This window comes from Oryx dammah, unplaced genomic scaffold, assembly GCF_014754425.2.
Source record: "Oryx dammah isolate SB20612 unplaced genomic scaffold, SCBI_Odam_1.1 HiC_scaffold_3, whole genome shotgun sequence".
NCBI lineage: Eukaryota > Metazoa > Chordata > Mammalia > Artiodactyla > Bovidae > Oryx > Oryx dammah.
In genome coordinates this window covers 58039964-58067749 of record NW_024070187.1, presented here as the reverse complement: position 1 = coordinate 58067749, position 27786 = coordinate 58039964, and the positions used below count along the sequence as shown (strand labels likewise).

The following is a 27786-nucleotide window of genomic DNA, read 5'->3' as shown; positions in this document are numbered from 1 at the left end:
GCTGTTCCCTTCTCCAGTGGTTCTCCGAGAAATATAAAAAATTCTTGGAAAACAAAAGCTGCTAAGGTTGGAGGAAGGATGCAGTTGGAACAAGGAGACAAAAGCATCTAAAATTTTACTATCTGAATTGGCCAGCCAGAAAGAATATTGATGTCTTAACCACTTCTGCATTTGTTTGAATTGACCAATTGTGTTATCTTTATCTTTGAAACTTAATGCTGTTATCAATTAGTATCTCAGTTATGCAGGAAATAAGCTTTCCTTTGACTCTGGAAGTCAGACTTCCAGAGGAGTAAAGAATAGTTAAATATTGACTCACCTAAGGAAAGAATGGGTATAAATGGGTTTAGATTCATGTGTTCTTCCTCCCAACATTTAGAATACAGTGAATGAATGTTAAGAACAGAATTCAAAAAAGTCAAACTGCAAATTCTGTTTTAAGAATTTACTTAATCCTAGCTTCAAAGGTTGCAATGTAAGAATAGTTTACTCAGGCCACCAGTACTCTGAATTGTGTCCACAGTTGGGAGGTGCCTTCTACACCTTGAGAGGTCCATATGTGCTTGTGTTAGATCAGTGAAGGACTTCAGGGGAGAGAACAAGTCTCATGGGATAAATGGTAACTTGATAATATAAAAAACTCATATCAGAATGTTTGCTGCATCATCACCTCCTAAGATTCAGGTGAGGAATAATACCAATTTGAAGGAAGTTGCTGTACTGTGAGGTTGAATGACCTGTCTTCACAGGCCGTTGGATCTAGTTGAATTTAATCTTTGTCCTCTGATGTTTACATGAGTTACTAGAAATTAAATGTTATTTTTTAAAAAAATCATCTGATAAAAGATCTCATAAAATGAGATGTTTTATAAATGCTCAATTTTAATTTCTATTGACAAAAGCTGAGGGATTGATGTGCTTAAGAGTTTATAATTGGCAATAGGCAAATGATACTTAACCCTATTTTTTTCCATTTGAGAACCACCCTGACCAAAAGGGAAAGCACCTAAAAAGTGACAGAATTTTATCACTGACAATCTCCTCTGTGGAATCTTAACAAAGTTGTACTTTCAAAACAATTTCTTTTATCATAAGTAGCTACTGGTATGAATAGAGGAAAACTAGAGAATAATGATAGGAAACAGCTCGTCAAACACCATGAGACAACATATCAGATAATCTTCATAGGCTTACTGTCTAGGGAAACCTTTACCTTAGATCCAAGAACTGAATTCACTGATGTCAACACCTTTTAAGGGAAAATTTGAACCATACAATGGAGACTGAGATTGTCATTACCTTGGCTATCACTAAATTCTCAAGTTGTCTTTTCTACAATATAGGTGTATCTTCTGTAAGTTACCAGTATATGGAACTGGAGTGAATTTTTAAACTTTTCCATCCTGCAGACAGAAATAAGATCACCTTAGCTAAAAACTCTATTGTGACCTTTCTTTAACGGTATGTGCTGTGAATTCTTTGCTTTCCAAATTTTTCTTCTCTTTCGCTTATGAAAAATGGTAATTGATAACAGTAGAACCAGGGTGGAGAAGAAACAACATCCAAAGAATATCAGCGGTTTCTTCTGCACAAGAAGTAAGCAGACAATACATTCTGTGTTTCTTTGAGCCTGACTGCATCTAGGACTACCGTTCTCAGAAAGGAAGCCATTGTTGCTGATCAGTTTGTTGTAAAACTGGATTGAGGATTTAGCTTTGAAATCGGGTGTGAAGAATCCAAATCTGGGTCTAGATTTTTCTTCAGTCAGTTTGAATACATAATAGCCTTTGATTTTGATTTTATCAATCAGGTATGCTGAAAAATACCAAAAATAAACATTATTAATCACATGTGAACTATTAGATATCCTTGTTTTCATTGAAAACAGTAAAACTCATGCTCATAAAACATGATTTTCATTAAAGGTTTTTTGACATTCTTTTATCAATGATCTTTCTTGAGAAGATGAATATAGGTATAATGTAATTTTTTAAAGATTAAATTAAAACACATCTATAATAATACAAAAACACCTGCAGGAAACTCAGATTTAAGAACTGGAGCCATAAAGGTCAAAGGACTTAACTGTCAACTTGTTCACAGTGTTAAAAACAGAAAAATTTTGCTTATTTACCTTGATTCCAGAGCTCACACGTGAGATAACTGCCCAATAACTGCACTTGGTTTCCCCAGCCACTCACTCTGGCTCGCCTACTCAACTCTTATACCTTCTGTCAACAAACTTACGGCACCTCCTCTGTTGGGATCATCTTTGACTTCTCTCATACAGCCAATCCTGTTGACTACCTTCAAAACACATCCAGAACCTATCCACTTCTCACTATCTCCACTCTTAATTGGAGAAGGAAATGGCATTTCACTCCAGGACTCTTGCCTAGAAAATTCCATGGATGGAGGAACCTCGTGGGCTACAGTCCATGGGGTCCACAAAGAGTCGGACTCGACTGAGAGACTTCACTTTCACCACTCTTTTTTTTTTTTTTTTTTTTTTGAGTTCTGTCTTAGGGTCTTTTTTTTTTTTCCTTTTGTACATTTTTTTTTAATTTTTTATTTTACTTTACAATTCTGTATTGGTTTTGCCATACCTTAATAACCTGACCCAGTCCACCATTATCCTTACCCAGACCAGTGCAATTCTCCCTATATCAATTCTTGCTCCTTTAGAGCAGCAATTCTTTTGGTGTGGGTTGGATCTTGTTAACCTGTTTAAAACCTAGAACCTTCCTATCCCTGAGAGTAAGCTACAGTTTTTACGACGGCCTTTTTCTAAGCCCATAATAGACTGTCATTAATGAGCCTGTTCCCCCTCATTCTTTGGTTCATATTACCTGGGAATGTCATATATTTCGAGGGAAATGGCCCTCGAACCTCACCTTTCAAAGCTTCCTGAATGTATTTCTCTAAGTAGTATTTTCGGAGCTCATCATTTTCCAGAGACTGGTCATCGATGCCACTGGCCGTGATGTAAACATCCATGTCTCCATAGTTCCTCCGGATCCACTTCAGCACCCTGCGTTCTCCCCAGGGCATCACGGCCAGGCGGGTGGGGGAGCTCAGGCAGGTGATGTCCTGCAGAAACTGGATGTCCCTGTCCGTGTCGTAGGTGCTGCCGTTCTGGCGCTCGTGCATCACGAACCGGGTGGTGAAGTGGTTCAGGGCGTAGAAGTCCGCAGTGCCCTTGACCAGCCTCCTCTCCTCCTCAGTGAACTGAGGCAGCGTGGAGCGTGCGAGCCCTTGCCTATTCTTGAAGGCGACGTACTCTCTCATGGCCAGCGGGTAGTCCCCCGTCTTGAAAAGGGGTTCTGCGAACCAGGCGATTTGGAACTGGAGGAAGCGCTCGGCCGCCTTCCAGTGCGAGTCCGCGTAGGGATTGGCGGGCTCGGCCCAATCCGAGTGCAGAGACAGCGACACGGTCCCGCGCTGCACAGGCCTGTACTGCCGGTCGTAGACGTGCCAGGCCAGGGCGTGGGCGATCAGCAGGTGGTGGGCTGCCCAGTAGGTGTCGTTACTAGACTGCTCGTAGATGTCACTCAGTCGGTTAGGCTCGTTGATGGTGATCCAGAGCTTTACCAGGTCCCCCAGCTCCCGGAAGCACAGGTCGGCGTAGTCCTGGAAGGCCTCGGCTGTGGACCGGTTCAGCCACCCTCCGCTGTGCAGCAGAGGCACAGGGAGGCCTAGGTGGGTGTGGGTCGGATAGTACAGCGTGACCATTGAGGAGATGTTGAGCTTCAGCCCCTCACTGACCACACACCTGTAGTACCTCAAAGCCTGTCGGTTAGCCATGGACAGGTTGCCAGTGGGAAGGATTGAGGGCCAGTCCAGAGCAAACCGATAGTGGGTCACTTTCATTCTTGCTAACATCTCAAGCTGTCTTTTGATGCTGACAAAATCCGTGCATTGAGCTGGCCTTGTTTTCAGCCTCACTCCTTCCACTCGGTGCAACAGTCTGTTGCCCGTCACATTCCACACATACAGATGAGGATCGCTGAACTGTGGGGAGGAAGCCACCGCCTCAGGCTGTGAAAACAAGCACATACAGGCAGGCAGAATCTTAGCATGCGTCCTCTAAGAGAAAGAGGTGTGTGTTAGTCACTCAGTTATGTCCAACTCTTTTGCGACCCCATGGACTGTAGCCCCCAGGGCTGGAAGTGGGTTGCTATTTCCTCCTCCAGGGGCTCTTTCTGACCCAGGGATGGAACCTGGGTCTCCTCTATTGCATTCGGATTCTTTACTCTCTGAGCCACTTCAGACCTTCAGACCAGAAAGGAAGAGCCTGATCTTATTTTGCCTCTCACAATAGAGAAAATAAATGATGCACATGTCCTTCAGAACAACCTATGTCTTCCTGCTTTTTTCCTGTTGATGTCAGCAAAAAAGGCCTGATGGATTATCCTCCCTCCAGGCCCTTGAAATTTACCAGGGAGACTGGAAAATGTAGAGAAAGCAGGGCACCTAGGGCTTGGCTTGCAAAACAATTTGTCTTTCAGAAAACAAGAGGATGTTTTCCAGTTCCTGGGTCCTAAAAACCAGGTAATATGGGGGGTGGGGTGGGGGTGGGTGTGTGTGGGGGTGGTTCTCATGTGATTCTGTTCAAATGCATCAGGAAATTGGCTTAGTTCTCAGTTAAAAGGAACCACAAAAGATGGACCTTCCAAACCTGCCACAAATTAAAGGCAAATTAGCATTCCAGTTGTGGAGGATTTTACTGAGATTAGCATTTGGGGTTAGAGGAGGCTGGTAGACCCCAGCCACAGTTCCTAAAATAGGCCAGCGGGAAAGAGTAGGAAATGACCCCTTGCGTTTGCTGAACGCGGCTAACACATCCCATTTGAAAAATCCAAGTGATGTCACACGTCCATCATTCAATTCTCCCCTTCTCATGTGCCTGTGAGAACACAGCATTTATTCCTCCAAAGGGAGGATTCTAAACACCCTCCTTATATAAGGTAATGAAGTGTGAAAGGAGAGAACCCTAAAATAACCCCCAGAATCTCGCAGGTTGACTCTTGAATCCATTCTCTGCCCCTCCACTAAGCAGAGAGCCCTGGACTCCTGCTCTAGTTCTGTCCCTTTAAAAGCCAGGCTTGACAACTCTGTTTAGTGACAGAGCAATCTCACCCACCTCACAGGTGTACTGTGAGAAGTCTGTAACTCTGGGCAATTGCTCTGTCAACTCTAAAGCACTGTACAAACATAAGGTACTTATGACTTGGGTTTAGTTCTCCCTGCAATTATCGCCTGTTAGGCCCTTGAGTCTAAATTAAAACAGAAAAGGGCTTAAGAAAAACAAGTTCAAGATTAATAAGAAAAAGTGAAAGTTCTGTTCTTGTTTTAACGTACTTTTTCTTCCCATGACTGAATTTAACTGCACCTGGAAATCAATGGTAATTAGCCTTTGGTAAATATTTTCCCTCTAATTGTTTTCTCATGTGTCATCTTTCATAGTCTAATTATAAAATCATATCATTGCCCACTTACCATCTGCCAACTAGCTATCTAGAACAGTAAACGGAGAGAACATTGATCATGTGAGCATGAAGCTAAATCTGTATATAATTATTTGAGTAAAATCCTTAGCCTAGATAGCCAGTTTCAGTGTTTTGAAACCTCAGAGCATCATGATATTGAAAGGGTATTTATTTACAAAGGGCAATCTTACAGTAAGGTAAGGTACAATCAAATGAAAATCTGTTTTACTTTTAAAAATCTCCAGAAAGCATTAGTCTTAGCAACTGTGTGATTAATCTGCTAAGAGAAATAGTTAAAGTATTGCACTCTGACCTCAGCCCCAGCTCCCAGGGCTTGGTTCTAAAGTTCTATTTTCCACTAAAAGGATCCTGGACTCCTTGGAAAAATGGCTGTTTTCAGGTCTGGTTCAGGAAAGGAATGAGGAGATCCTGGTGAATATTGCACCAGAAAAATAAGAACATACTTAAAAACTGGAAAGGAAATGTCAAAAAGACATAAAAACAGCTTGAAAGAGTCCCATATGCCAAATTTGAGATAATTTAAGCATCAAAAGTTCCAGTGAATCAGTGACAACAATGAATTATAACATTGAGTTAATTCACTCATTAAACAATGTGTTTAATTCACTTAATAAATACAGAAGAAATAATCTAATTAGAAATTTGCCATTTTGCAATCTACAAAGTAATAACTAATTCAGGCAAGGTTCATAAATCAATGTTAAGAGCATTGGTTGAATGCTGTTGAGAAATAGGATATTTATACAGTCTCAAAATATCACCATCAGATTAATTCTTAATTACAAATGGGAAAGGACCTTTCAGTTAAGAGATCTGGCAAATGCCACATCAAGAAATCTGGTGACTGCTACTTCAACTAGTGTCTCCAGTAATGAAAGAAACTCACTTTATGTGCCTCCTATGGGCTGGAAGAAGCACAAGCTGGAATCAAGATTGCCAGGAGAAATATCAATAACCTCAGATATGCAGATGACACCACCCTTATGGCAGAAAGTGAAGAAGAACTAAAGAGCCTCTTGATGAAAGTGAAAGAGGAGAGTAGAAAAGTTGGCTTAAAGCTCAACATTCAGAAAACGAAGATCATGGCATCCAGTCCCATCATTTCATCGCAAATAGATGGGGAAACAGTGGAAACAGTGTCAGACTTTATTTTTCTGGGCTCCAGAATCACTGCAGATGGTGATTGCAGCCATGAAATTAAAAGACGCTTACTCCTTGGAAGGAACGTTATAACCAACCTAGATAGCATATTAAAAAGCAGAGACATTACTTTGTCAACAAAGGTCCGTCTAGTCAAGGCTATGGTTTTTCCAGTAGTCATGTATGGATGTGAGAGTTGGACTATAAAGAAAGCTGAATTGATGCTTTTGAACTGTAGTGTTGGAGAAGACTCTTGAGAGTCCTTTGGACTGCAAGGAGATCCAACCAGTCCATCCTAAAGGAGATCAGTCCTGGGTGTTCATTGGTAGGACTGATTTTGAAGCTGCAACACCAATACTTTGGCCCCCTGATGCGAAGAGCTGACTCATTTGAAAAGACCCTGATGCTGGGAAAGATTGAAGGCAGGAGAAGGGGACGACTGAGGATGTGATGGTTGGATGGCATCACCGACTCAATGGACGTGGGTTTGGGTGGACTCCAGGAGGTGGAGATGGACAGGGAGGCCTGGTGTGCTGTAATTCATGGAGTTGCAAAGAGTCGGACATGACTGAGCGACTAAACTGAACTGAATATGATGTATTGGAAAATACACAACAGCATCTATGTAGTATTATTTCTAGAAACGCTTAACTGAATCTAATAAAGAAACAGAAATCCATGCTTGCAGACATTTTACAAGCAACTGGGATGTCCCTGGTGGCTCAGTGGTTAAGATTTCACCTTCCAATGCAGGAGGTATGGGTTGAGGAGCTAAGATCCCACATGCCTCCTGGTCAAAAAAAACCAAAACATAAAGCAGAAGCAATATTGTAACAAATATGATAAAAATTAAAAAAAAATGTCCCACATTCTACAAAGCAACTGGCCTGAATTCTTCAAAACTATTAATACCATGAGATGAGGGGGATTTCTCTCAATTAAAGAAGCTAAAGATACACATAGGCCCAGATGCTGGGGAAGGCATAGTAGTATTTTTGAAATGTTATTTTCATTTTGTAGTCTTCCTGTAGAGCACATCTACTCTTGCCTGCCCATCATCTATTCATACAACCTTTGGCTGAGTTTTCAAAAAGCATCCAAATTTTTCTTGGTAAAGCATTTATCCTCATTCCTTAAGTGCAAGTGAAGCTGACTCCTCAGTGGGCTCCAGGTGTGAGCAAGAAGCCCAGGTCTGATTGATCACAGCATTACTTTCCCCTGACCAAGTGATCAGCTCTTGCTCCGAGGAATAGGAGTAGGGTCCTCAGAGCGGACAGACAGTTATAGTGTCAGTTACTGGAGAGCAAATGGGTCTTCACATGAAGCAGGAACTTGCAGGTTGGGTTATGTACAAACTGGAACTCTTGTCTCTCCTGGGGCCTGTTGTTGCTGGTTCTAGACTTTGCAAAACATAAACCTACTTGAAGTGGTAGGGAAAAGATGGTCTGCCTGTGCCATATGGAAGAGGAGAGAGATACTGGGTAAGTACGTGCCTCTCTGGGGGTCACAAACTGAAGGTGAGTCACTGTGTTTATATCACTCCCTATATCTTTTTTCCTTTTATCACTCCTGGGCCTTTCCTAAAGTTTTGTTTAAATACTGATAGGGGTTGAGATTCATAACTTTGGTCACTCACGGTTTTGGCCCTTTTGTCTAGTTGTATCCCTTGCACATCTTGTTTTTCCATAAGCTTCTATAATACAAGTACTATGAGGTCTTATATCATAATGGTCAGAGACAGACAAATCAGGGTAAGTTGGACAAGTTATGTAACCTTCCTAAGCTTTGATTTCTTTGCCTATAAAATGAGGGTTTTGTGATTAAGTATACTGAATGCACATACATTCAGAAGTTAAGTGCTTGGAACATAGTAGGAGCTTCAAAAATAGTTTCGGAAAAATTATTTCGGAAAGAGCATCGTGCATCTGAGAACTTGAGGACAGCTTGCTAGAGTTCTGCCACTATTTGTTACCTTAGGCAAGTCACTTTCTGTTATTAATTGACAGGCCTTACTTTCCTCAGCTATAAAATGAAAGATACCACCCAGGTGGTGTAGGCTCACCTGGGTCTAAAAGTTGACCTTTTTCATACACTATGCACTGAGCACCTACTGTGTATCTGAAACTGCTCTAGTAAGGCATCCAGCAGGCAGTAAAGCCTCAAACCTCTCCACCGTCTTGCAGAGAAAGTTTGCATTCTAGTAGGAGAAACAGATGATCAGTAAGGAAAATGTGTAAAGCGGTTACCGAGGATGGCAGTGGGGAAATGAGATACTGATTGAAGGATACAAACTTATTAGATTAACATGTTCTGGGGGTCTATTATACAGGATGGTGACTATAGCTAATAATATTGTATTGTATACTTGAAAGTTGCTAAGAAGATTTTAAATTTTCTTACCATAAAAAAAGATCTTAAATTTTCTTGCCTGTGATGGTATGGAAGTGATGGCTAATGCCATAGTGGTAATGTTTTTGCAATGAAAAATGTATCAAATTAACACATTGTACACCTCAAACTTACACAGTGTTGTATGTCAATTATATCTCAATAAAGCTGGAGAAAAAAAGGAAAATGTGTAAAACATAGTATGGTAGATATGATGAATGCTATATAAGAAAATAAAGCAGGAAGGGAGAAAAAGCAGTGATAGTGATGAAGTTATGCTGTTTGGAGTAGAGGGAAGCCTTATTGAGAGGTTGACATTTGAGTTACATTTGAAGAAGGTGAAGAATGAGGCAAGTCAGGAGGCCCCATTGGGGTATAAAGACCTCATAAGGAAAATGACCCAAATTTATCATAAATCACTTAAATGAAGGGCCACTACTAATTTGCTTCTGGCAAAACAAAAATCTAGGGAATTCCCTGGTGGTCCAGTGGCTAAGACTCCATGCTTTCACTGCCGAGGGTGTGGGTTCAATCCTTGGTCGGGAAACTAAGATCCTACATGCTACATGGTGCAGCCAACAAAATTAAAAAAAAAAAAAAAAAAAAAAAAAAACTGTAAAATTTGTTTCCTGTAATTTTGATACTACTGACAAATGGCTGTCACAAAAATGACTGGAAGATCTCTCTAGACTATATGCAACTTGAGGGCAGTGTGAAAAGCTCTTAGTTAGCATGAATTCTTCCCTTCCTCTCTCTTCTTTCCCCAATGTCCCCTTATAACCCCCAAATAATCATGGTATTTGATATTATCTGACAGCTGTTTCTTAGATGTCATTGAGTAAAATGAAAGGGAATACTGTGTATTATTTGGAGTTGGTGATGGACAGGGAGGCCTGGCGTGCTGCGTTTCATGGTGTCGCAAAGAATCAGACACAACTGAGCGACTGAACTGAACTGATAGTTATATTTGTGGAGCTTCCTAGGTGGCGCTAGTGGTAAAGAACTTGCCTGCCAATACAGGAGACAAAAGAGACGCATGTTTGATCCCTGGATCAGGGAAGAACCCCTGGAGGAGGGCATGGCAACCCACTGCAGTATTCTTGCCTGGAAAATTGCATGGACAGAGGAGCGTGGTGGACTACGGTCCATAGGGGAGCAAAGGGTCAGACACAACTTAGTGACTTAGCATGCATGCATAGTTAATTTGTAAGTAGCCACTTACCTTAAGGACAGATTCAGTGACACCCCAGGAAAAATCACAGGGAAACTGACCCTGCACATCTGGTGTGGACTCTTTCACAGTGAAACCATTTTCTTGAATGATCTGTTTATAGTAATGTGCTGAAGACTTGGGCTTTCTTTCTTTTTGTTTACTATTAAAATCCACATAAAATAATCCTCGGCGAGTGGTGTAAGCATCCTGCCATTCAAAGCCATCCAGGAGGGACCAGGCTGTGTAACCAAACACTTGTATTTCATCAAACTTGATTGCTGTACAGAAGGACAAAAGCAGATGTTCAGAGGCCTAAACACTCTGGTTCATGTTTACAGCTTCACAAATGACATGCCAGGGGCAGCATATTGTGAAACCAACCTTTTGCCTAATTTGCAGGCCCATTATATCAACTAGGAATTTTATTTTATTTATTTTTTTGAATTTTATTTTTATATTTGAAAAGGGGCGGTTATTTTCAACTAGAATGGTCTTCCCAAGTGAACAACACAGTTAAAGGGTCAAGTTTAAAATATTCCTGGTCAGGGAACTAAGATCCCGTGTGGGGCACCACATGGCCAAAAAATAAATACATAAAATAAAAATAAAATATTCATGAGACTTAACTTGGTGTGTAAATCTGTGTCAGAGTGCATGGTAATTTCCAGAACCCTTTGGGACCAATGCAGATGCCAGCTTTGACCAAGAGTTTCTCATTTCAAGCTTGGGTGGTTTCCCATTTGTGGACAAACTGTCTTCTATGAAACAATCCTCAGGGACTGAAACATCAGCTTTGAGAATGAACATATGTGAATGCAGATTTAAGGAGGAGACAGAAGCAGAGTGATGTAAGAGAACACGAACTGACTGGGCCCAGAGGCAAGAGGGGAGAGGGCTTGCTCTATTGTGCTCCTGGGCGGGGCTATTGGGCAGGTTTCTCGACCTCAGTTTTCTCATTAGTTAAAACAGAGGATTGAAAAAGATGATCTTTCAGAAATTTTCTAGCTTTAAATTTAACAGTGTTTAGGAATTAGATAAAAATTAAATATGCAATAAAAACAACAATGGTTCAATCAAACATGAACCTTGGTTCTTAAAAGCTTTCATTTTCTCATGGAAATGTCTCCTTTCTGCACTTTGGGGGTTTTGTCACAGAATTTCTTTTCCTAAAAGGTAGAATTGATGTCAAGAGATTCTGATGAGATAAATGTTTCAGCAGGCCCTGAGTCTCGTGCTTTGGTGTCACAGGGCCCTGTGAAAGGAGGAATGGTAATGCCTAGGGAGTGATACCACCTCTGCCCAGGAGCTATGGGCAGAGTTCTGTGCTCTGGAGACCCCCGTGTGCACGAGCCCTGGGGCTGGGCCTGGCACAGCTCTGTTCCACGTGATCCTCCTGCAGGTTGGAATAGTAGTGTCTTGCTCTCCCTGGGGACCTTCCCTGAACACTCTCTAAAGAACCAGGGATTTTTTTTCTCCAAGTTTGTGACTTTTGTTTTGGCCACTCCATGCAGTTTGCCATGATCTTAATTCCCTGACCAGGAATCAAATCCATGCTTTGGCAGTGAAAGCGCGAAGTCCAAACCACTGGATCCCCAGGGCATTCCCTTCAAGCTTGTGACTTCTAAAGAGAGCTACAGAGTTGTAGAAAGAGCCACCAAGAATTCCTTTCTATGGGAGAGAAATGGAGCCCAATTCTGAAGGGGACAGAACCATCGTAATCAAAGCTCGTCTTCTGCTCCATTATTTCAATCAGCCACCTGCAGATGTCACTCCCTGAGTAATGGAAAAGGAAAGAGAGGATGAGCAGGGCTTAGAGAAATATCCAGGAACAATAGAAATTGTTCAGCTTAGCCATTCATGGCTCATTCCCGGTATTCAGACTTTTCATCATCGAGTCGTTTAATAGAGTAAAAGGAGCAAAATCAAGAAAAGCTTTCAGCATCGTAAAACTGTTAAACTTTGGACATGTCTCTTTTAGCACTGGTGGCTCACACTGTAAAGAATCTGCCTGCAATAAAAGAGATCCAGGTTCAATCCCTGGGTCAGGAAGATCCCCTGGAGAAGGGAATGGCAACCCTCTCCAGTACTCTTTCCTGGAGAATTCCATGGACAGAGGACCCTGGTGGGCTACAGACCATGGAGTGGCAGAGAGCTGGACACGACTGAGTGACTCTTTTCTTTTTCCTTTAGCATTATGTTCTTTTTGAAGGAATGAAGCAGCACCTTGTTGACAATTAGGATGTATCTACAACCTAAAATTATTTTGCTTTCAAACTCATTTATAAAGGACATGAAACTGAAAAAAAAAAAAAGAGACATGAGAGTAACATAAAATTCTGTCATCACTGCACAATAGAAAAGTCCAGCAATACGAGCAACCTATTCAAAGGTGACCTTAAATATCCTATAGCAAAAGTATTTGAAACAGTTTTTTTTTAATTGAGCTGATGTACGACCAACCTTGAAGAACCTGGTTGAGGAAGTTCTTCGTCATGTAGATGGCTGTGGTATCCTCTGTTTTTACGTGACTGTCCGTGAACCAGCCATTCTCAGTAATCAAGATTCGGGGATTGCCATATTCCAGTTTAATCCAGTTTAGCGCATCTCTTAAATTGAGTGACACGTTTTGTCCCAGTTTAGCCATAGTGTTGGGGGGCTTGAAATTGTTGGGTCCAAAGGAAAAGGCAAAGAAGTCAGCTGTGCCCCTCACCTCATTCTTCTCTGCTTCAGAGAAACGAGGTAGAATGGAGAGCAGTTGCTTTCTCATGACTTCTGGATAGTCGCCATCCCTGTGGATAGGGTTGGCAAACCACCCGAGCACAGAAACCATGGATTGTTGGCACTTGAGTATATCCATTGTATTTTCTGATCTGTTTGGTTCAATCCAATGGGATCCCAATGTGATGGACAGCTGACCCTTCTGATGTGGGCGGAAATTTCTGTTGTAGTTATGCCAAACTTTCGAATGAGCCTAGTAATAAGAAAATATTGTTAATCTTTATTGCTGTTACTCTCAAGGTTGTGACTTGGCTGGTAGAAGGTATTTTCATGGATAAATTAATGAATTGCTGTGTGATGGAGGGGAAAGCTGCCAGAGAACTCTGATAACTACAGAGTCTGCACTCTGTTCACTTCCTCCGTGCTTCCAACTTAAACGCTCCCCTGTAAGATCACCGAGGGGCAGGCAGAGAGCCCTTGTCCAAGCTCCATCTTACTTTTTCTCTCCCTGTCTCCCTTCCAGGCCTTCTTGGGGCTGCATGCAGGTGAGATACTATGTAGATTACAGGGTTTTTTCCTCTACATAAAAAGACTCTGAGCAGTGATCTTTTGGCACTAGGTTAGAAATGCGGGATAACACAGCCTTTAAATTTCTGTAAATGGATAACAGAGCTCACCTCTTATTGTAAGATTTGAATGAATTAATGTACTTTAGGAGAGTACCTGGCACAGAGTAACCTCTATATGAGCCTTAGCTATTATTACTGTTATTACAAAAGGGTGGCAGGCATGGTACAAAACAGAAAACCAGTGGAAATAGTGTAGGATTTGGGGTCAGCACACTTGGGCTTCAGGTTGAAGTACAAGCTACAGTGGCCTTTGACAAGTCACTTAAACTTTCTGAAATCTCTTCGTATCTTCAGCTGTAAAATGAAGTTAAAAATAATAATCCCCTTTGTAAAGTTGTTTTCAGATGCAGGGCTAATGTATATATTGATTATGTAGCATAGAATAGAGCAGCCAGGAGCTACTGCCTAAAGATGGGTGTTATTATTGGTCCCTCTGGAGTTTACATTTCCAGCTGAGCTCACTTAAAACAGAGCCTCATGATCGGTCTCTAATCTATTTAATAGGTACTTACTGAGTGCTGACTCAATGAATGCCTGTCTTGTCTTGTCTTGAGAAGCTGAAATAAACAGTACAGGAGTCTGCTCTCAGAAGCCAATGATCTCAATGGGAAAATAAGACTAAAATGTGTGAAAGAAAAAAAAAAAAATAATAAAATGTGTGAAAGAGAAATATATAGCACCACATAAAATGAACAGTAAATTAAGCCAGTAAAGAACCATGAGGTGTATCAGAAGGAGAACCAAAGGTTAAGGATTCCAATTAATGGCTCTGGCCCCCCCACCAAGGGTTTCCCTGGTGGTTGAAACAGTAAAGAATCCACCTGCAATGTGGGATACCTGGCTTCGATCCCTAGGTTAGGAAGATCCCCTAGAAGAGGGCATGGCACCCATTCCAGTATTCTTGCCTGGAGAACTCCATGCAGAGGAGACTAGTGGGCTATAGTCCATAGGATCGCGAAGGGTCGGACATAACTGAAGCGACTTACACACACAAGCCAGATTAATGCCCAAGGTCTCTTTCCTGTCCTGGGAAGCCAGAACTTCCTGGGGAAATGAACACATTTTCAATAGGCTTCCCATATGTTTCTACATTTGCTTCTTTTTGTTCCCCTTCTCTACAAGAATGGTGTTGAAAAAAATTAATGCACATTTAATATGCGTTATGTAGTCTATTGTACATCCTTGTGTAGTCTGTTCTCCTTTCCTCTTCCCAGCACCTGACTTGCTTGCCTCTTCTTGTCTCTTCCGAAATCTGCCAATTTCTCCTCTATTTGGGTGCTTCTAGAACAAGAGCACAAACCCTTACTGCTTCTAACCCACAAAGTCAGCTTTCAATCTGTTCCTTTGCTTTTTTTTTTTCCTTTTGCTCACTGGAGATGTTTTATTATATTGGGTTGAATTATCCAGAAGTGCCTTTTTGTAGGTCAAAAGCAATAAAATATGAACAATGATTCAATCCTAATAGATCCTGTGGACATTAAAAATGCTCCATAAACTCATGTTAGGGTGGGGAGAGATAAACATTAATGTAAGGGGTGAGGATTTCAAAACTGATGTCTCCTTGCTTTATGCAAGAAGAGCTAAATTAAACAATTTCATGAAAGATTTTCTGAAGAAGGAGATGCCTCCAGCTACTACCTCTATCTACCTGTTCTTACTCAGTTTTCATTGGAAGATTCTAGGATCACTTAGCAAGAACCCCAATGTTCCTAAAGATCCTTAAAGAATACTCTTCTCAAAAAAGTGTTCAGGCTGTAACCTCCTCCCCTGCCTCCAACCTGAGGTTGCAGTTTCTGGAAGGACTCTCAGTACTACCTGGGACAAACTCCATCTGAAGTGGTCTCAGCTGCTCCAGACTTTTCTGGGGCTGGAATCACAGCGGGTCTTAACTGCATTTTTCCTGATTTGAAACAAAAGCAATTGTGCATTGCTAGAATTCAAAGGGAGGCATTCTTTGCTTATTCTAATCCATCACTTAATCCCTTGGTAGCCTCAGTGCTTTCATCCATAAAAGCCCCAGTGACCAGTAGTACGCCTCCGGTGGGTGGGTGTGCACCTCTGATGTGTAAAGTATTAAACACATGTAAGATTCTGAGCCATAAACTAGCTGCCTGGCAAATATGATGTCATCAGACACTAAAGGGAAAGTGAGTTGAAATTTGTATAATGTATTAAACCAGTCCCAACAGCAATTAATCAGCTCTAATAGGAAAAAACAAGAAGGGAGAATTTTCTTTGAAATAAATATTCTACTGCATATTTCAGTGATTAAATGAAAGATGATGTAAGTTGTGATAAAACAGACATGTATCTTTGCAGTAGTTTTCCAAGCAAGTTTTCTGGAAAAATAGATCTCTCCATATATCTAGATACACATGCTATATACACATGTTGTTATGCCCCAAGGTGACCTTGGTGTTTCACAGTGTCTCTTTCACCTTTGCTGCTATTTGCATAGGCTATCAAGGTATCTAGGGTTATCTTTGCTCTGGGCTGAAGAGAGCCTCTCCATTCTCATGTAGAGAATGTGGGGGAGGTTCTTTGTGCAGTATTTATAGTTATAACTTGATCCTGTTTGCCAAGTAACCAGGTAAAATGTATTGCTCCAAAAGAGTGAGTTTGACATAACTCTTGATGACACTGGAATATCTATGTGCGTGCTTTGGTCCAACGCTCAGAAAGAAGGTCTGCTGGGGAAACTGGACCACAGTTGGTGGGGGGAGTGCAACCTGGGCCCTGCAACCTTGCACAACCGTCATTCTGTGATTTTCCAAGGTTACCCTCTTTCTTGTACAAGGCCATCTACCTTTGGAATGATTGATTTAAGGGAGCTTCAACCTTTGTTCTTTAGATTCAGTAGCTTAAAGGAGAAGTCTGCTTTTTCTTTTTGAGGCCGATAGCAGGGAGAGACAGCCAGGGGCCCAATATCTCATTCTGCTCCCTCCTCTAATCTAACATAGCAGTTCTCTGATGCCACTGGAAGTCCAGACGCATGATAGGAAGCAAATAAGATAGCTGGACAACTTTAGAAACAAAGATGAAGAAGGGGTCAGGATGATGGAAGGGACACAAATGGGAGGCAGTGCTTTGGATGGCATGTACTGAAGAAACCTGGTACATCACACGTATCTGTATTTAAGGAATGCTCAATCATTGGTCAAAAATTAAAATTTCAAATCTGTGCATGGTTGTAGTCACATTTTGGCTGAAATATTTGCATGTGAACTTTAAACTTGTTTATTGTTAAAGCTATTTAATAAAGTATTAGCACCATTAAAGAAAATTTACTTTAAAACTCCACAGAGCACATTGTTTCCATATTTCTGTTTCCCTCCCAGCTTTTCAAAATATATTTCTCAGCTAAAGTCACTCTAACATTTTCCATGTTATTTTTAGTTTTCATAATAACCTTAACAGTATGAGTTGGATGAAATATGATTTCCTTAGTCATCTCCCTCTTTTGATAAAAATTAGCTTGTCTTTCCCTTCCTGTCTCCTTTCCTCCTCCCTCTCTTTTCTCTCTCTTCGTTCCTTCTTCCCTCCGTCACACCCTTTCCTCCTTCCTTTCTGCCATAAATAATGTAATGACTCTCTTTGGTCATATAGCTTTTAATTTGTTTGAATTATTTCCTTTTTTTTTTTTAAATAAAAACCCAGGAATGAGCTACCTATTTTTTGAAATGCCTTACATATTTCCAAATTGCTTTGCATACATTTTGTCCTTCAGTGTGGCTGTTTTTCAACCATCTACTTAGAATCATTGATTGCTCTTTTGGGGGATAACTGGCAGTCAGGAATGCTATGTAAGTGCTGCTCACCTACGTGGTACCACGGGGGACAGGACCTGGATCCTGAGAGCAGGACGCCTAGGCTTTGGCACTGGCCCTGCTACTAACTAACTTTAAGGTCTTGCCTAAGTCATTTCCCTCCCAGAGGCAGTCAGGTCCCTCCTTCATTATACTGAGCTAAAAATAGACATTCCAGAGAATTATTGTGAAGATAGAACAGGTAATATACTTAAAGACCTTATGAAAACCACAGAAACCTAAATTTAAAGTACTTTAAAGGAGGAAGCTGAAAATTAATTAACTTGCTGTGGAGAACAGCTGTGGGAAGTTGTGTGGGCATACTAGTGTTCACAGATGGCGCTCCCTGAACTCTCAAGGCGCCTGGCCAACAGTTTTGCCCTCATTTATTTTTGTTGCTGCTGTCTGAGTTTATTCATTGTCCATTTGGGCTAGAATTAATTTCTGTTTGATTCATTTTTTCATTTACCTAGCACTTAAAAATTTTTTTTTATTTTTACCCAGCACTTCTTTATATTAGATATCAAGTTTTCTACTAGTTACAATCCTGCTCTTCTAAATTATTTAATATTCATTCATTCTGCATTATTTATTGGGTGCTTAAGATATGTCAACTTTATAGTTCATGGCTAAAAAGATTATATGACTATTATTTCCTTGAAATATATTATGTGATTGTTATTTTCTTATTATTTTTTTGGACAATCTTGAAACTCTCTTGGAAACAATATCTTACACTCATTATTCTTAGGATAGAATTTAAATATTAACAAAAGTTATTACCTTTCATAAATAAGATATTTACCCATTTTATTTCTAATGGTTTGAATTCATGTTTTGTATGGTTGGAGTAACACAGATCATGTTAAAATTCATTATTTTCCTCCTATTTTCTTTTCAATCATGATATCTTCAACTTATTCTTACAAATCATTGATTGTTATCAGTTTGCATAGTGTCAGGATTTCCCCATAGAAGTCATGTAAAAACTAATATATTTGTTCCTGCAAAAAAAGGTCCTATTATTGTCACAGAATTCTAATTTCAATTGTAATATTACTAGATTAAACTAATGCCTGAGCCAGAATCTAAGCCTGGCAACACAAAGAAGAAAAGGTTTAGAATAAAGGCAATAATTTATTAAGTGAAGCATCTGTAGGTTTCTCCAGATATTAGGCGGGTACTTAGAAGAAATCAATATCAGTAAATTGGTACCTTATTGAAGTTCAGATTAGTTGCCCAAGGAAAATATATGCATGCCAACTTTGCAGAAGGTGGAATGACATTTTAAGTTTTCTGTTATTATTAAATTGACAATAGTGATCCTGTTAGTAAAATTTTCATGCAAAAAGACTGTATCTCCAAGTATAACTGAAGCCAAAATGGCCTGGGTTGGAGACTTGAAGCCTTTCCTCAGAATTTAGAAATAAAAAGTTAAAGATAGTCAATATAGAAACCACTCTGAAAATTACAAATAATATAATTATTACAAAAGTAAAAAGAAGACCTACCACTTTGGGGCTTGCCACAAAGGCAGACTGGCTGTAAACCTAAGGAACCTAAAACTTCAGGGCTCCTCACTGGCCTGAGTCCCCATGAAATGTCCTGGGTGGGGTGGGGAGCCAGACAGTGATTGGAAACGTTTCTAATTAAGTGTTTCTGATAAATTCCTTGAAGAGACCTCAGAAAATAAGGAATCTGAATCTCTAAGACTACAATTACTACAGTAATTTGTTGTAATATTTTTCTCATTCTAAATAGATGTTTACTTTTGTACCAACACTTGTGTTTATGACTTTGTTTTGCTTTTTTCCTCCTTTATGTAAATTTCAGGCCCAGGCAACATAGATCCACTCTTGGCCTACAGGGTTCTTAACTGTATCTATTTTGTTCACAGTTTTACAAACAGATGCCCAGGGGAGAGCCTGGCATAGAATACTTGTTGACTGAATGCCCACTATGGATCAGCTAGTTTGCTGGTGACCTGAGATACGTTGTTGATAATACAGCCTCTGCAGAGCAGCTTTTATTTTTCCCATTTTAGAGAAGAAACTGAAGTTAAAGAGACTGAATAGTGATGGAGCCAGGACGTGAACCCAGGCCTCTCTGAACACTACACTAAACTATCCAGTTTTCTCTATGTCCCACCAGTTCTAAATTTTGAATCTTGGGGAAAGGCCATTTGACGTGAACCACGACAGACTGTTTTAAAATTACATTTTCTTTCTGCTGCAGTTGGTTATTAAAAGAACTAAATAGTCTTAGAATGAGGGTCTCACTCTTGCCTGTTGAGAATAAAATATCTATATACGGGTCTGAAATTTAGGATCATGTAGAAAGTTCATGAAGGACCTACCAGCAAATTTGGGATTTTCAGAAAACCATGTTGTTGTCCAAGTGCCTAGTACAGCATGTGACATTTATGTGTAATTCCCCTCTTTCCTAGAACTGGCAATGTTGACATTGGATATTGTTCTCACTGCTGTCAGAGGCTACATGAATCCCTTAGGAACCATTTTTACACTTGACCGTCTTGACTGAAGATGGTGATCTGTACACCATTGTCAATGTTAGACTGAAAGGGCAGGGATGCTTTGGTTGCATAGCACTAAGCACAGCCTCATCTTTGCACAAGTCTTAATTAAATAGTTCCTTAAAGGTGAGTGACTTTCATGATAAAATAGAAAAGTGTTTAAATTGCAGAATCAGAAAATTTATAATATAAACAGTAGTAAAAATAAACATATATCTAGTGCTAAACATACTGAGCTTTTCAATACACTGTCTAGGTTTGTCATAGTTTTCCTACATCACTTTGCTAACAAAGGTCCGTATAGTCAAAGCTATGGTTTTTCCAGTAGTCATGTATGGATGTGAGAGTTGGACCATAAAGAAGGCTGAGCACTAAACAACTGATGCTTTTGGTAGTGCTGGAGAAGGCTCTTGAGAGTCCAGGGGACAGCAAGGAGATCAAACCAGTCAATCCTAAAGGAAATCAATCCCAAATATTCATTGGAAGGACTGATACTGAAGCTCCAATACTCTGGCCACCTGATGAGAAGAGCCAAATCATTGGAAGACTCTGATGCTGGGAAAGATTGAGGGCAGGAGGAGAAGAGGGCGATAGAGGATGAGATGGTTGGATGGCATTATTGACTCAATGGACATGAGTTTGACCAAACTCTGCGAGATAGTGAAGGACAGGGAAGCCTGGCGTGCTGCAGTCCATGGAGTTGCAAAGAGTGGACACAACTTTGCGACTGAATAACAGACATTTGTGGTTCAGTCAATAAAGATACAAAGCACTATTCTAACTACTTTCCATGTCCTATCTCATTACAGTCCTCATTTAAATCTCGAGAGGTAAGTACTATTATTATTTCCATTTTATAAGAGAGCAAGGGAAGAGAGGTTAGGTGGTTTGTTCATAAGTTAAGTTAAGCTGAGGCTGTATTGCTCTAAGTTTTGTGTTCTTGCCTGCTAATTAGAGGTAGAAGATGGACTTTAGAGATCATTTGGTCTAATTCTTTAAAACTCTTTGTTCCAGAAAAGATGCTGAAGCACAATAAATAAGTAACTTGCCCAACGTCTCAGTTAGTGCAAAGCTAGAATTAGAGCTAAATCCTTCAACCTCTAGGTTACTGTCATTTCTGGACATGATGCACATTAAACTATGTGCTTTCAAAACAGACATTTATATTTTAGACTCAAAGGTGATTGAACAGGCTGTGTAAATGCAAGGAGAATGTAACAGACGTGGCACAAAAACGAGGGGTAGTACACTGAGAAAGACATGTGACAGTGGGTGCCAGGGACACTTTAAGAGGACTTCCCTTGTGGCTCGGCAGTAAAGAATTCACCCTCAATGCAAGAGAAGCAGATTTGATCCCTGGGTTGGGAAGATTCCCTGGAGAAGGAAATGGCCACCCACTCCAGTATTCAGGCCCGGAGAATTCCATGGACAGAGGAGCCTGATAGGCTATATAGTCCATGGGGTCACAAAAAGTCAGACACAACTGAATGACTTTCACTTTCAATTTTCATCCAGCCTTAAGAGCTGGGACATCATCTCAGTCCCCAAACAGAGAGTTCATCAGCATTACCTCCTGTTCTGCTTAATTATTTTTTTCCCCTTAAAGAAATTATACACAACAGTAAAAGCAAGTTTAGAGAAATCATTTTTACTTCTTGCTTTCCTTCAACCCATGGCTATTAGTTTATCCTTTTCTTCACACTTCATTCATTATGGTGATTAATTGCTTAAATTCAAGTCTATAAACACTTATTTAATAAAACAAGGTAGCTTTGCACAGTGACAGTATTGTAGCCAATTAAATTTATCCAAAGTGTGATTGTTGCTAATTGAAAACTTTTCCCAATATCCTGCTTAAAAACAAACAAAACAACAACAAAAAGCACACATACAAATACAGAGAGAAAACAAATACAAGGCACTTTAGTAAGCATTTAGAAAAAATATTAACAAGATAGCTCCTGCTTTCAGGTGACCTAAGACCTCTAGTAGGAGAGAAAAGTACAAAAAGAAGTAGAAGAAAAATTAGTTAGAAATGATAACAAAATCTTAATAATATGATTCAAAGTTTTAAAAAATGTCTATATGTGTAGGCTTATATAGATAGAGAAATATATTTTGACATTGAACAAGCTGCTAGCATTGTTAGTTCTGGGGTATGGATTTAGGAGTAAGAAAAGAGAAGACTGTTCATTTTTAACTTTATGTCTTTCTGTATTGTTTAAATGTTTTGTAGTAAAAATGCATTATTTTGAAATTTTAAAAAGTTAAGAGAATAGGTTTGCTGTCAGTGAATTTAATTGCTCTGTGCTATCACTCCTCACTTTGTCTGAAGTTCCAAAAGTCTCAAATAAAAAAAAAAGTGACTTAAATGAAAAGTTCTGTTCTTCTGGATTCCATTATATATTAAAGAATGTTTAGGTTTTTTTTTCACTCCAGAATAACACGTTCATATTTAAAGGTAAAACAAGGAAGCCTACAATAACATGTGATTACCATGTAAAATGAACTGATAGCAGTAAACCCAACCCTTTGTTTAAGACTCAGTCACAGAATCTCGGGTCAAGATATGATGCTATAGAGAACCAGTGAATGGACTCCTCCAAAATACTAAAGGATCCCTGTTTTCACCAGCCTCAAGGCTCCCCCAGTTTTTAGGTAGTACTATTAGATCACCCTGGAAGTCACTTTCATTACTTCTGTGATTCACTATTTATTGGCTAGTAAGTTAGAAGGTTCTAGTCTATTCTCAGTGTCCCTCTGCTTTTCAGCAACAGAATTGCTGTTAATGTTCAATAATTTTAATTACTCCTTTTTCTTTTAATATAAACTATTTTCTAATACTGAGTTTTCTCAGTAAGATGTTTTGCATGCAATTAAATGACACATGTGTTATATTATAAACTAGTATATGTTTCCCTCAGTTCATAGTTTCATTGTATTCACTGTTTCTATTAGTTACAATATTTTCGATCTCCAGTTGGGCCTAATTTTCCATGTATGTGAGTGTTCACATCAAATCAAGCTGTTTAAATACGATCACAATGTTATTCTCTGAACATTTATAATTACATTTATTTAAACCTGTTAATCATTCACTGAAGTATAACTTTTTCTACTTAATGATTAGAAAAGGTAAACACTGGTCTCTTGAAGGTTTTAAAATACCAACTGTCCTCTACAAATAGTTTTTTTACTAGACTCTTCTGTCAAACAATGGTATTCTGGTTATTGAAACTCTTTGGCAATTCTTATCCAAAAGCTGTTTTAACGTTGTATTCAAATTTGATTAGAAACATTGATAAAAATACTATTTTTAACTTGCTTGATCACTATTTCCTGTATCTTGTTAGATGTGTCTTAGGTCCTAATAAAGATGAATTGGGATTATAATATAGGTACTATGGCGTTCCCTGGTGGCCTAGTGGTTAGGATTCTGGGTTTTCACTGCCATGGCCCGGGTTCAATCCCTGTTGGGAAACTGAAATCCTGCAAGCTGCTCAGTGAGGCAAAAAAAAAAATATATATATATATAAATACACATATTTGTGTGCATATAATGTTATATATATACCATGCATTAGCTAATTAAATGAATAATTATGTTAACATTTTTAAACTTTAGATGATATTGCCAAAGGCACACATATATGAGTAAATAGCACTTTAATGGGACATTAAAGTTCTGACAAGTAAAAGTTAAAATCATGGGACAAATAATAAATAAACCTCATGATTAACGCATGAGTTAGGGATAAACTGTTCATAGATTTTGTGGACAAATAAAACACATAGCTAGATTGTTTTGGTCTTTAAATAGGCAAAGTGAAGTCAAATATCTATCAAGTCTGCATCAACACAAGTGGCTGCCATGAGGTTGTAGGCTGTAAATTGGTCTTTTTTGCTAAGGCTAGGTAGCTGATTATGTCAGCTAACTTGCTAACTTGTATTCAGACTGATGAAATTTAAATTTTGGATCTGACACTTATTGTGAGTTTAAAAAAAGACATTTGTATAGTTGTGTAATCTCACAATTATACAAAATACAAATTTCTGTGGGCTTCAGTTTCATCAACTATAAAATGCCTATAGGAATACCTACCTGGCAGGGTTGATGTAAAAATTAAATGAGATAACATATGAAAAGTGGGGAAGGAAATGGCAACCTAGTAGTTTCTGACACAATAATAGGTGTGCAATAAAATAGTTTTATCATAATAGCTATTAAGAATAGTATAATAGAACATAAAAAAGTTATCTGTAATAATTGTTTCAAGTGCCCATTTTAAGAATTAAAACCAGCTTCTGTCCTTTATCCCATTTCTGTATTATTTTTCCTTTGTTTTGTTTTTGGTGTTAGAAGGGAAGTGGTGGAAGGTAGCAAGTTAGTTTTCTTTTAATGTTCTCATGGACAGAAAAGCTTGGGCAAGTTTTTTAGCTAGCAGATTTAACAAAAATTAATTTTGATATATTGTTGTCTTGCAACCCATCTTTAACAAGGGAGCTTTTAAAAATTCCTTTTTTTTCCCCATGGAAAAAAACATTGCAGATGATCCTTGGAGGTTTTGCTTCTCTGTAACCAAGACAAGCTAAAAAGTACTGCTAGAAACTCCATTTTGAAATATTATGCTTAGTTTTCAAAATATTCACGGGAGGTTGGGCTGAAGAGGTTTAAAAATGACATTTAATCTATTTAAATGTGCCTATGAAACAGAGCAGCCTTCTTGTTCAAGAAAACAGTTGCAGCCGTCTGTTGCCAAAGAAGGCTTAGCTATAAATCATGTGAATGGTGGCTTTTTCACAGCTGTTTCTGCAGTTTTAGCACTAAATTTTGGTTAGGAATTTTGACAGAACCCTTAAGAAGCGTACTATATAAAGATGACTGTTTTCTTTTCTTTTCAAAATACAAAATAATCTCTTTACTTTCTTACTTTAGGTATTCTTTGCTTTTATTTTTATTTTTTTAATTTTTTGTTTTTAATTGTGAAAATTGTCATAACACATAAAGGTAGAAAGGATAGTATAATGACCCCTGAAAACACATCACTCCGTTTTAAGAGCTGTCAACATTCTGCACCTTGTTTTGAGATGGGCTTTCAATGTAAACTTTTTAATAGAAGCAGGTACACACAATGAATTTGCATGTTCTGAAAAGACAGTATGTTTACGCCAGTATCTGGTTTGGGGGGGGGTGTGTGTGTGTGTGCACGCGCGTGCGTGTGTGTGTGCATCTGAAGCCATTTTTATTCAATTACAATTTTAAATCCTTTCTGGGGCAAAGCAGATTTTCCTTAAATAGAAAATAATCAATTGAATTATTTATTGAATACCTAATACATATGCAGCCTTGTGTGACCTTCTCTGAGGGAATGACACCAATAAATGCCAAGATAGAGTTCCTCAAAGAGGTGGAAAAATAGGGCATAAATCAAGCCGTATTCCAGGCTCAGGAACAAACTGGTGAGGCCTTGACCTCGAGTAGAGTTTCCCAACATATCTTGTCCTGAAAGCCTCTTTCACAGTATTAAGCAATCTCTTGAGCCCCTGAGGAATTTAAAGATATCATTTCATCATTTGTGTGTGGTATACAAACAAGTGTTGACCTCTATTTTCTTTTATGTAATTCTATTTCATTAAAGATTGTATTGAAAAGTTTATTTCAAATAAATTTAAAATATTCAAAAAATAAAATATGAATATTTAAAATACTCATACATAAAGATAAATATTGGCATTTTCCCATTTAATAATGAATAGTTTTATGTTACTAAAATTATTTTAACTACATAAGAAAATGTATTTTATGACATATTTTTAAATGACACACTGTGTTTGGTATTAGGACTGAAAAAGTGAAAAGTGAAAATGAAGTCACTCATGGCCAATTCTTTGTGACCCTGTGGACTGTAGCCTGCCAGGCTCCTCCATCCGTGGGATTTTCCAGGCAAGAATACTGCAGTGGGTTGCCATTTTCTTCTCCAGGGGATCTTCCGGACCCATGGATCAAACTCAGGTCTCCTGCATTGCAGGCAAAGTCTTCACCCTCTGAGCCACAGGGAATCCCACTGAAGATATACTCAAATACAGAAAAAAATGTACATATTCATTATCGTTTTCCAAGGCTGGTACATTTATATCTTTTTGTATGGAATGTGATATTGGGCATAACAAAGATGAACATTTTTTTATTTTAAATGTCACATATTTAAGGATATTAGAAAACACTGGTCTTTCATATATAATAGTATATAAGATTTCCTTTCAAAATAAACTTTTTTTTCACTTTCTTTTTTTCTGGCCAATCATCTTATGGGATTTCAGTTACCCAACCAGGGATTGAACCCCGGGCCATGGCAGTGAAAACACCAAATCCTAACCATTAGACCCCCAGGAGATTCCCCTCAAAATAAACATTTTTAAAGAAAAAATGATTAACAATGCATGTGGTACTTGGGTATACAAACGAGCCAGCAAAAAGCCACCATGAAGTAATGCTTTGTGAAACACAAAGTTATGGCATCAAAAATGGATAAATATTAATATATTTATAATATTGCTTCTATAACATTTTGTCTGAATTCTTGAATTTTACTCTTAAAAAAGAACAAGTGTGCAAAAAGTAAGTTTATTGTTTTGTTCATAAATAACTATATAAGAGAAATGGGTTGGGGCAACTCTTTCAAGTATTTTACAAATAACACAGAACTAGTAGGAACAGTCTTTATTCCTACCGTGTGAAAAGCCAAACTAGATACAATGTTATTTTCTCATTTAATATTTTTTAAAGCCTCATTTGTTATCCGAAAACATCCTGATATGCTATAAATTGGGGTCTGTGTATGGGACTTAACAAGTCTGGTGAAAATCTCCTTGAGGTGATTTTGTAAAACTGAGACAACTGTATGTCCCTCATATTGATTGTATTTCAAAGTTACTGTTCTTTATGGTTCATATCTTTAACCAGTTGACAATTTATAGCTTTAAATCAGTGGTTTTCAAGGGAGGGAAGAGGGAGAAATTGTGCATCCCCCCTCAACTCCAGGGGACATTTGGTAATGTCTGGAGACAATTTTGGTTGTAACCCTGGGGCCAAACGTGCCCCTGTCATCTAGGGGACAGAGGCCAGGCATGCTTCTAAACATCCTACAAAGCACAGGGCAGATCACGAGGAGGAAGAATTATTTGGCCCAATATGTCAACAGCACCCAGGTTAAGAAATCCTGGTACTGTGTAAACAGTACACATCTATGACGGATAATAACTTAAAGCCATGAAATGATCAGAACTATCATAGAAGCTGGCAGTATTTAGTGGTGTAATAAACTGAAGGAGTTACCATCTTATGAGCAACCTCATATCCCCCACCTCCCTGTATGTTTACTCAGAGGCTCTCAAATATTTCATTTTAAGGTGGGGGAAGGGAATAAAATTCATATATTTAAATTATTTTGCATATTTGTTGATTTACAGATAGAATAAAAACATATACCATTACTGCCTTTATTAAACTTGGCGCTTTGCTGCTCTGAGGCATGCGTGCATAGGCCAAACAGGCTAGAATCTTGTATCTGGGATTTTAAAACCTGATTTTGGGACAGAGAACTCTTTCCTCTACAAAGGAGAGTACGGGGCAAACCCACAAGAAGAAATGAACAAGAGAGACTAAGATAAAGGGCTTGTGAGGGTGTCCTAGTTACTGGGTCCATTCATCCCTGTGATTTGGTTACAGGATATTGCTCATTTTTGGTTAAGTCAACTTGAGGTAGGTTTCTATCTCTTGCAACCAAGAATCCTAACATAAAACACACCACTGAATAAATATAAGCAATATTTCAAGAATTAGCTAGAA

General features: G+C 38.9%; 1 protein-coding gene across 1 annotated transcript in view; it reads right to left on the bottom strand.

Moving 5' to 3' along the window:
* Nucleotides 1-753: 753 nt before the first annotated feature.
* Nucleotides 754-27786, bottom strand: part of KLB (klotho beta) — a 32036-nt gene continuing 5003 nt past the window's right edge. Inside the window, exons 2-5 of the mRNA XM_040238037.1 lie at nucleotides 12712-13222; nucleotides 10261-10529; nucleotides 2895-4038; nucleotides 754-1815 (exon numbers count right to left, since the gene is read on the bottom strand). Of these exons, the coding sequence (XP_040093971.1) occupies nucleotides 1427-1815; nucleotides 2895-4038; nucleotides 10261-10529; nucleotides 12712-13222 (2313 nt within the window). The 3' untranslated portion in view covers nucleotides 754-1426. The remainder of the gene's footprint in view (nucleotides 1816-2894; nucleotides 4039-10260; nucleotides 10530-12711; nucleotides 13223-27786) is intronic.